General features: G+C 33.3%; 1 protein-coding gene across 2 annotated transcripts in view; it reads left to right on the top strand.

Moving 5' to 3' along the window:
* Positions 1–11,024, top strand: part of LOC125504445 (hemicentin-2-like) — a 387,752-nt gene that overhangs the window by 337,644 nt on the left and 39,084 nt on the right. The window contains exon 3 of one of the 2 annotated variants that reach the window (XM_048666409.1): positions 6,188–6,410. In XM_048666409.1, coding sequence (XP_048522366.1) covers positions 6,188–6,410 — 223 coding nt within the window. The remainder of the gene's footprint in view (positions 1–6,187; positions 6,411–11,024) is intronic. The other variant, XM_048666410.1, reaches the window with a different exon arrangement.

An 11,024-nucleotide genomic window follows, 5' to 3' on the forward strand; every position in this document is an offset into this window, starting at 1 on the left:
ATAATGGCGGGTTTGCATTTTAACATTATATTGCGAAATTACTATATCCATTTTTCAGTTTTCAGTTTTGCATGCCATCGGACATAACATCGTTATGATTTCCATTTATCAGATTTGATACTTACAATACAGAATGAGAGAGTAAGATTAATTCTAGTTTGATATGTGCATATTTGAAAACTGAATGTTTTAATAATCTGGCGTGTTGCGGAATGAAAACGACAGTCAGCAAAGGTAAAATAACTTTCATTATCCATTTTAAAATTGGCATCATATTCAGTGTTAATTCGGTGATGAGAAGTTTTTGTAACAAATACTCTGTTCTTATTTCTTCCAATTAGACACAATGCCTGTTCTTCAAAGTAACTCGTTTTATGGAGGTAGATTGTCACTCCAACGTTTTCGTGGCCTTCCTGTGCTTCGCTTCCCCGGAGATGATTCGTCTCTGGCAATGTTCACTATTCGTTCTTCTGCCATGCGTGTGATATGGTCATTCCGTTCAATTTTTCTGCTGAGTACCCAATGGTCGATATTCTCGATCTGGCATGCTTGTTTCATATCCGCGCTTCTTTCCTTGTCCCGCAGAGTTTTCCAGATAGTCTTCGAACTATCTTCATCTCTATTGTTTCCATAATTTGCCTTTTTTTTGTTTCGGATCTTGTTTCTGCCGCATATGCCAAGATGGGTCTTATAGCAGTTTTATAAATACGGGCTTTTACTTCTGCTTTCATGTGGTTGTTACAAAATCTTGAATCGTTGATTAGTGAAGCCGTTATTTTTGCTTTGATAGCTTGTGCCCCTGATCCTTTTCAGCTTCAAATTTATATTTCCAGGTATCTGAATTTCATCTCTTGATGTACTGTCTTGGCACCGACCACTATTTTATATCTCAGAGGTGTTTTAGACGTGGTCATGCATTTCGTCTTAGGCATTAATATTGTCGTCCCCAGCCTTTTTGCAATTGTGTTAAATGTACATAGAAGCCTCTGCAGATCATCTTCATTTTCCGCCATTAAAACTGCATCATCAGTGTAGCATAGGACTTTTACCTCTCGACCGATTCGGCTTCGATATTCTCTTTTCCTGCAATCTTGTCTTTTTATTTCGTCCATAATAATGTTGAATATTACTGGGCTCAGTTAGTCTCCTTGTCGTATACCCCTCTGCGATTATTGGTTCTGTGAGTTCGTTTTATATCTTTGTCCGTATTCGGTTATTTCGGTAAATATCTTCAATAGCTCTGATGATATTACTCGATATTCATCTGTCATAGAGGACATGCACTATATCTTCCAAACCTATCGGGTCGAATGCCTTTTCCAGATCTATGAAACAGAAGAATGCTGGTTTATTATGCTCTATAGACTTTTCGGTTATCTGTCTAATAACAAACACTCCGTCTGTACATGAATGTCCAGATCTAGGCCCTCGCTGTTCTTCACAAGTCATTTCGTGGTCGTGTTACTTCTTGTTTTGGAGATCAGCATTGGCCGCCCATATCATGAGATTTAACGCCTTTGGACTTTTTCCTTTGGGGTTTTTTAAAGTCACAAGTTTATGTGAACAAACCAACAGCGATTGAAGCCTTAAAAGATGAAATTCAAAGCTGCATCTCTGAAATTCCGCAAAATTTATGCCCAACAGTCCTTGAAAATTTCATGAAAGAGCACGTCTGTGCCTGCAAAGCCGAGGCGCTCAATTGTTCGATGTCTTATTCCGTTCATAACCTTATGATGTGTACTTCATTTTTCAATAAATATATTCAAACTTATGCCACAAATATATATGTTTCATATACGTGTAATCTTCCTATAATAATCCTCTTGTATCTCGGCCTTTGTGTCTGTTCCAACAGCTTCTAGGGCAGCTTTTTATTATTTATCAACAGTTTTAACAGTTTTAATTTATAATGTGTTATTCATTTAAAAGCCAATTAGTTTTGCACGTCAGCTCCCTACAATGAATTTGTGTATTTAACAGATCTAAGTAACGTGGTCTTTTTAAGTTGGCTGCGTAAGAACAACAAATCGTGATCCGCTGAAAAAGTAACGATCCCGAAATGCCACACCTTTTCAACTCAAAAGACCTCCAACATCGGGTAAATATATTAAGTTTCGGAGTCATTGTTGGCCCGCCATTGGAGTGGATAAAGAGTTTGAGCAAAACAATAGATACAATGGAAACGTTTTGAGTGAAAATCAAGTTTGCGAATAAGCCGGGGGTCATATTCTCGGTGAATTACCTGAGCCAGCAGTAAACTTGTTAAAAACATTCGGTTGCTCTTGACAGAATGTTTTCCCGTTAAAACTTTCGGCACAATAGAGAAAGCTTTTACCTTATGCTGAACGCTTTCACCGGTTATACCCATTCACCTTTGACCCACAACTACATGCGGTAACGAAACCTCTAACGGGCTCTCGTGGCTTCTTTGATAACAAAAGTGCGTTAGCTACCAGCTACATTGCAATAAACGGCGCAACAATATCTCTAAATTAGCGATTTAAAACAGCACAATGTATTTAAAGAAAAGTCATTCGGTTGGCTTTTATAACATTTGCCAACATTGAAATTAGTTGCTAAAAAGTTCTTCCTATTATTGCTAGAGTGCTTTCAAATAACTTATGGTTAACTTGTCATTTTGCTAGATAATTGGAAATAGACAAACTACTACATCTAAATTACAAAGGTAGCAACGACAGGTATTTCTTATTTTGCATGTAAATTGGTAGCTTCTCAATTGCATTAAAGATAAAAAGCTATTGCTCAATCAATAAAAAATGTGCACAAAACTGTGGGTCAAAACTGCTTTTCGCGTTATATTTTTAAACGCAAACATCTTTTCGTGTATGTAAGATCTGAATTATTGGATTTATCACGTAAAGGTTTTGCCTTTGATCGTGGTTGAACAATATAAAACATATTTCCATTGTTTTTATTTCAACTTATACAGTTTTCAACTTATACAGAAGACGTAGCAATTTTAAAGTAATAATTACTCAAATTTTTTTGCCACAAAACTTGGCAATTGAACATAATCATAGTCTAAATATCAAAATCTTATGGTAAAAAAGAATTAGAATATATTAAGTAGAAAGCCTTATATATTAAATAATACAGAGTTTTCGCTTCTTCATGGTTGCATATTTGTAATATACATATAGACGTTTATATTATACGATACATACAATGACATGAAAAGCTATTATAAAAACTCAAGTCACAATAAGGCTCAAAACTTGGATGATTTTGTACCATCAAGAAGCTTCTTTCAGCTCCTTGAAAGCGGAAAATACTGTGTATTTGAAATTGCATTTTATTCAATCTATTCAACTTCGAAGGTTGACTTGAAAAGACAACATTTTTTTGAAAATTTTTAGCATTCGTTTGACATACGGAGTTTTCTTCTTTAATAAAATTATTATATTGAATTCGAAAATCTATTTTATTTTCACTTTCAATTCTTAGAGCTATTTAACTGTTTTGACACCTAAATAATTAAAAATCGCTAACCAATTCAACGTGTAAAAAATGAGATTAGTTCTTATGATTGCAAAGACATTGAAGAAATAATGCTATTTACCAGACAATGAAAGAAGAGAGACAATGATTGATGATTTCAATACGAGGATTGACCGTGAAGGTAGCATAATGCTGCCTTGACATAAGAAGCACCATAAGATATATCTTGGCATGCAGAATCAATAAGCAACTGTTCAAACGGCATTTAATAAAATTGTATATTTGAAAAACAGCAACAACCAGAGAGACGAGATTCAACAGCTTTCGTTCTTGTAAACAGAACTAATCCATAGTGAGTATAACACGGTTATAATTAACTATAATCCGACGATGTTCCTAAAAGTTAAAAGTATCGGAGTGCCAACGGAAGAAGTCAGGCAGCCGAAAACCCCTGGAAGAAGGTAAGAAATAAAGAAACCTTTAAATTGAAAAAGAAATGGAAACGATGGAGACATATCGCATGAAGTAGACGTTGATAAACATACTTGGTCTGTACTATGAAATGTGTTAAAGCTTAAGTGCCAAATATTCACGAAAACTTAACCAAGAATGATTGAACCTAGAATAGTAAGAACCCGAAAAAACACGAAACAAAACCGACAGAATAGAAGTAGCTCAGTAAAATCATTGAGAAAGACGGGATTGGAAGCGGCAAGTTCAGAGAGAACCAAAAAACTTAATCAGGCAATAATAGTAACGAAAAGTGGAAAATTGAACAGAACGTCAACGATAAATGTAAAATAGGCTTGAAAGCTTTAATTCCCTTTTAATTAACAACATCAGACTGATTCAGTCGACACTGAATGAAGGATACGCCTACGTTTGCCAACATTGCAAGCAAAAACCTCAATCCCTTCGAATTGAGATGTTTTTTTTAAACAATATTCGTTTTTTCAGAATTTATGATTAAGACGTTTCTATTAAATCAACTATTAAGGACTAAGAAGCACTCTTCAATCCGTTTGGAATTGATTTGCATCTTTACCTTGTATGATCAAGTTAGTATCACTTGAAAAATGTATTACAGATTGGTTAGATTCAAGATCAAGATCAACCTTCGAGTATAAATCACAGATAAATATACGAAGTATTATTGGACCCAAACCAGTGAGATTTGATCGAAGTTTAGATTTTTGGGATTGTCTATTTTTTAATATGATGAATAACTCCATTGTGTTGTTTAGATATGAAGACATGTCCTCAGTCATTCAAAGCATTACCGCTCACTCCGTAAAGTTTCAGTTTTTCACAAGTAATTGTTCATTAAGGCCTTGCATCATTCTATGAAGATACAAACTTAATATTAAAATTAAATTATCTACTTTTCCATTGGAGAAAACTAAAAAAACTGGAGTAAAAATACTGTCGCAAACTTTTCTTAGTGCAAATACGCAAAAGACAATATTTTAAGAATGTTCCACGGAAAAAACGGTTTTGGACTGTGGCAAAACTAATGCTTTCGGTTAGTGATCAGTAACTTAAAAGGAATAACTTCTAGACAAGGAAAACTGACTTATGGGTCATAAAAGTGTGACCAGGCTTGCACATTTTTTTATAAATTTAGATCGACATAACTGACGTAATAAGTGAACGCATTGTAATAAAGGTTGAACAAAGTTGATTAAAGAATCCGACTTTAAAAAATGTTTTAAACCATTGAGTTTTTCTAATTTAATCAAAAATTCTTAGGAATGTCTGATTCTATAAGTAAAATTATCATTCATTAAAGTACTCGCTTATTAGCTGTGCTGATTTACACATTGAAGCAATAGGATTTTTACTCATTTTTTAATGAGGAAAACAACGATTGAAAGTGCAAATAAACWTATTGTTGTATGTGTCTCATTTAATTATTTCAARATATTTTGACAGAWTTTTKTTTTYTGTATTACCCCAACACACATACAACACTTYCAGAAGAATGGCGCTTATTTTTATCTCTTCAAATCTATAATATTGGAAGCTTTTTAGTCAATCTGTTTAGTCACATCTTTTTTCAAATATTCGTATGGTACCACGAATTTTTACAAAACTAGCTGTGAATTTGTTTCTATGTAGACTCATGTTTTTATGAAGCAACCGAGTTCATCCGCCTTGGGCAAGTGAAGAATTGAGYGTCTTGGTAGAAAAAATTCCAGAACTTTTTATTTGGTGGCTGRAATCAACCAATTTTTTGAGTTGATGAAGACTCACTTCGCCTTTTCATGAGATTTCTGATGAACGCAAATCGGATGTAAATGATTGAACCAAGACACTCAAGAATTATTCACATGCTTGCACGGATGAACTCGATTACTTCATAAAAACGTGAGTCGAGTCTACATAGAAAGAGATTCACAGCGAGTTTCAGTAAAATACATCGTACCATAGCTTGACCATCAATAGCTGACTAGCCGGAGATAGTTTTCTGGGGTCATATGGTCTTCATTAGAGCGAAAAAATACATATATCAGTATTCTTTTGATTATGAGCTTAAAGGACACCCTGTATTACTGACAGTGTTTTTGCACGTTAACTTCCATCATCGGTTATAAGGTTTTTGTGGAAAAAGCTCAGAAATGATTGAAGTTATGAGAAATTTTACTTTACCGCAAGGTCGATACACCCAATATATAATCCAAAAAAGTAAAATATCTGCAATTGCCACGGCGATTTTAACTTATTACAGATGTCTCTACAGGTGTCTTGGGTACGACATCGCGACGTTCATTTGCTGACTGTCGGTCCGTATACTTACACAAGCGATCAGAGGTTTCGAGCCATCCATGAACCGCACACAGAAGACTGGACGTTACAAATCAAGTATCCTCAACACAGGGACTCAGGAGTCTATGAGTGCCAAATCTCCTGCACTCCTCATCTCAGTCATTTCATTCACCTAACTGTTATTGGTAAGTAACTGATTTTTCACCACGCTTCTTTGCATACAAACTTTAAGGCTTTGTAAGTGAGAAGAATAACAACTTAAAAGCATTGAGTCAAAAAAAGGGCAACATTTGTCTTACTCAGTGCATGCCAGTTAAATTGCACCGGAGGTCAATTTGAATAGAATCCGTCGCTTTTTTCAAACCAGACCGAAAAGCCATCAAATACATCGACTGTCGCTATAAAGTTTCAATGAAAACAAATTATTCGAGCTAAATCACGAATTATAAACTTTGTTGCTGCCTGGAAAGTTTCGCTTAACTTTTCACTGAGAATGTGTCTGGTTGATTAACTGATATTTTCTCAGATTTCAAAATAGCTCGCAAATTTTCAAATGCATGCATCCAACTCGTTATGCTGTGGAAAACTTTTTACGATTGTTCGTTAGGAACCGCCAGAAACTGCATTTATTTTTATGCGACTAATAAAAACGGTTTTCACATCATACAATGTTGAATGCTAAAATTGAATTCTATGTAGATCGCCGCTTAAATTTCATGCTCGTATTGATCAGATGCGAAAAACGATAGTAGTTAATGTAATCTAGTAGCTACAGTATAGGCTCTAAATGAAATCGCTGACCGATTAATAATTTTAATTATGTAATGTTTGTATGGATTTTCAATTCCCTAACGGTATAGCTTTTTTACATTCAATTTTCACAATTTGTACGTATAGATCCATTTAAATAGGAATGAGTCTACAAAGCTCATCGCACGTTTGATGCAGCAATTTCTATAAATCAACATCTTCTTGGAGCATTGATTTTGTATGAAGAATGTTTATACTTTATTATATGAAACTGATTTGGTTGCGTCGAAATTTAGGATCCAAGTCTTCGGTTTTTTAAGAAGTTAGACTAATCAGCTAATGGCCCGTCTTTTACTGAAGAATTACGTCAATTTTAATGTTGGAAAAAATGCGTATGACAAATAGTATGAGCTTCGGAGTTAAACATTAAATCAGCTACTAAAATCAGAAATTATAAAAATAATAATTACTAATCATTTAGACGCAGCATCATTCAATCTGTCAGTAAAAATATAGTGCCGAAATTTAAGAGAACAGAAACTATAACCCTATAACTATTCAACCAACAAAGGAAGTAAATGAAATCAGAAAAACAAAATTAATCTGTCCGAAAATATATTCGCGTAATAAAAGAAGCATTTAAATAAGTTACTTTAACAAAAATATGTTCTTAGAACATATAAGATACAATGTCAACTGAGGACGCAAAAGAATATGAAGCATTTTGTATGACTTTTTCAGCGAGAATATCGACATTTTAAAAACTGTAGGCAAAACAGTGAGATGTTTTACTAAAACGGAATAGCGAATGCAAACCTCAGTCACCATTTGCCAAACTATGCAGTAGCTTATGAACTGAAAACTTAATAAGGAATTGAAGACATTTGGCTTCGTCCAAACTCGATTTGCTCTCTGTATAAAGTATATATTTTCCTAACGGAATAATAAGTTTGCGGCCGTATGGACGGAGGCTGGAGGTGACTCAAAGATCAACGAAGGAATTTGAAATATTCTATTTAGATGATAGATTTAATCTTATTTCTCACGCTGGTTCCACTGAAAAGCTCCAATTATTGAAAATCATATGCATCTTATTCACAACTCAATATGAGATTACAAATCAAATTAAAATTTGCTTAATTGCCACAGAAACAGTCAACCAAGCGTTATGGACCAAGCGAACGGTAAAATCAGCAGTAAAAACAATAAAAATATAGCACATACAATAACGAGAAACAATGAAAAGCACAAATATAACAAGTAGAAAAGTATTTGGGACGAAACGATAATGAAATTGAGTTACTAATACCGAATGACAAATCAAAAAACTATTGACGGTCCTTTTGATGTAAATCGAAATACTTACCCACTTAAGCAGGCTGATCATATCAAATAGACAATATACGACCCCGAGCAGTAATCCAGCTAAGGAATACAGCAGAAAAAGAAGATCTCTCAATCTGGCCCTACAATAGCGCTGAGGTCGGAGACCTTTATTCAATTAATTCACACCACCCGAGACCTTTATGTAAAACAGAAATAATGGTTTAATAAAAATTTTAAAATTGTCTTTAATTATAATCGCAAATTGATTGTATTCTAAAGCTCAAAATCACATGGTCCTTCTTTAACAGATACAAATAATGAGACAGTTTAAATATACCAAAAGTTTAAAAGAAATATTTCCATTAATCCGTTCCTATGTTAGGCGTAAAAATTCAACCTCATACGAAATTTTTTTTAATTAAATTCAGCAAGTACAAAAAACCTTCCAAATAAATTCATATTGTTATAATGAAATATTCGGAATGCCTTGCAAGTAGTTGTTATAAAACAATATAAAGGCTGTGATGTTGAATATAATTTCAGTTAAATTTCCATTTTTGTGAGTATTCTTTAAGGGCGAATTGCATTTTTCAAATTTTCAAGTTTAATCTGGAGTTATTAATAGTTAAAAATGTTCTCGTTTCTTTGCCAGTTCCGCTGTATTCATTTAAAATATTAAATCAATTTATTTCAGCGCTTTGAGTTTGCTAAACTCAACCGAGGATAACCCAACAACTTCTTAATCAGCTTAATCTGAAAGTCCAATTTAATATTTGATATAATTTAAACAGAAAATGTATAAAAAGACCAGAAATGGAGAAACGGTTGGTTAGTTTCCTTTTATACGCAAACGGTTTTTAATATTGTCTGTTGCCGGTCAAATAAATCGCGTTTGCCAAAAAGTTAATTATTTGATCTTACGTTATTTGATTGATGGCGATGGTGAGGAACTAAAATATATTATTATTATCAGTGAACTTTATTTTGTTCTCCTTTGGTCTTATTTTGTTCGTTATTTGCCTGCAATTGCTTTTAATTTACTTATTAGTTAAAAAGTTCTGCATTGCTAAAATTTGCTTTAGCGATCAATTTACATTACAGTGGAAATTTGGAGTATGGGACCTGCCTTGAAATTTGTCTTTTATGTTACTAATTCAATTAACAAGATATGCGCGATGCTATATTTAGAGAAGGTATTTTCATGGCATAATAAATAAGAACTATACTGCGTATTATAATCTGACTAATAGAAGTTAACGAACCCTTATATTAGGGCATAAATTTGAAGGGTGTTTTTCAACTCAGTTATACCGTAGGTATATAGATAGGGTAATGAGAATTAAACGCGACACATAAATTTAAGGATTTATAAAACATTCCTTCTTTCTAGCTATTGATTTCTTTAAAGTTTCGTTGAAACATCTCCAAATTAAATTTCAACATCCTGTAAATTCGCATTAAATTTCAACATCCTGTAAATTGTCATTTATGAAGCAAACTGGACTTATTTTCATAAGTAGAATGCATGAGGGCATTAAACTAATGCCCTTTTCCCATGAAACACCTTGTATTTTAATAATGGCATGATAGAAGGAGATGAACCGTGAAGTTTCCATTTGGTTACTTTTATGAAACATGTTTAATTGAATACCAAAAAAGCGATAAAATCAAATAGTTCCCACTTCAGGCATTTGGTTAATTTGCTCATGGAAGAATTTAGTTAAATAAATGCACTTAAAATAATAAATAATATTTTCCAAAATGTATCGGTTTTTAGTTAAACTCAAATGTTGAAAAATAAACTTGGAACTCTGATGATTAACACTCGAAAATAAGGATAGCTTCGGAACAATAAATCCTGGAGAACAAAAACTAACCCAAACTAACTCATTGACTAAAAATATCCTACAAAATAATTGAAAGTTGCAAGTTTCGTAAGCGAAATTTTACCATAATGTGTTGTGAAATATATACTAATAAAAATAAATAACTTACTAATATAGTATAATCTGGATATGAGTATATCTGAAGGTTAATATACCTTCAGAACAGATATAAGATAATAATATATAAGGTAATAAAAAGTAACCTAAAATAATGGAAATGTAAAGTTACCGAAGAAGAGTTTGAAGAATTAGGCGTCTCAATTGGCAGTGTTACTTCTTAAGAACAATTAAAAAAATGTTGTAACGCCTAATTTATTGTGCAAATTGCTTAATTCACTTTGCTATGATTTAAGTCATAATAACTTGCAGTTTTAGGAGAAGTACTTGATTTATTATGCAGTTGACAAGAAAACTAAAAAGCTCTGTTTTTTAATTTGTATTTTCTGAAACAGTGTTATTTACTGTTCGGTTGATATCCAGCGGTAAATCTCGAGGGAAATCGTTGTATCCGATAACTGGCCGCTTGGTCCATATATCCAGTTTAAGCTCAGTAGGTTTTTTATCCTATGCCATTTCAGTTGATGGGGTTCAGTTACTCGACTAATTTTACTTTATTTGGTTCACATACCTACCGAACCGGCTCGGGCATAAATCTAACTTTACTTGCCGAATGGAAATGTCCTTTCGCTATTTGCAGCAGAGAATTAATTTATCAGCTTTTGTCAATCGCATATAGTCTGGGCGTTCTGGAATGGCTAATTGATCACTGCATTTTCAAACGCAGAAAAATTAATTGGCCAATTTGAGTATTTTAATTGTTGGAGAATAATGTTTGAC

Source organism: Dendroctonus ponderosae, unplaced genomic scaffold (genome assembly GCF_020466585.1).
Source record: "Dendroctonus ponderosae isolate FM_Combo_2020 unplaced genomic scaffold, Dpon_F_20191213v2 Dpon_F_20191213_5, whole genome shotgun sequence".
Classification (NCBI taxonomy): Eukaryota; Metazoa; Arthropoda; class Insecta; order Coleoptera; family Curculionidae; genus Dendroctonus; species Dendroctonus ponderosae.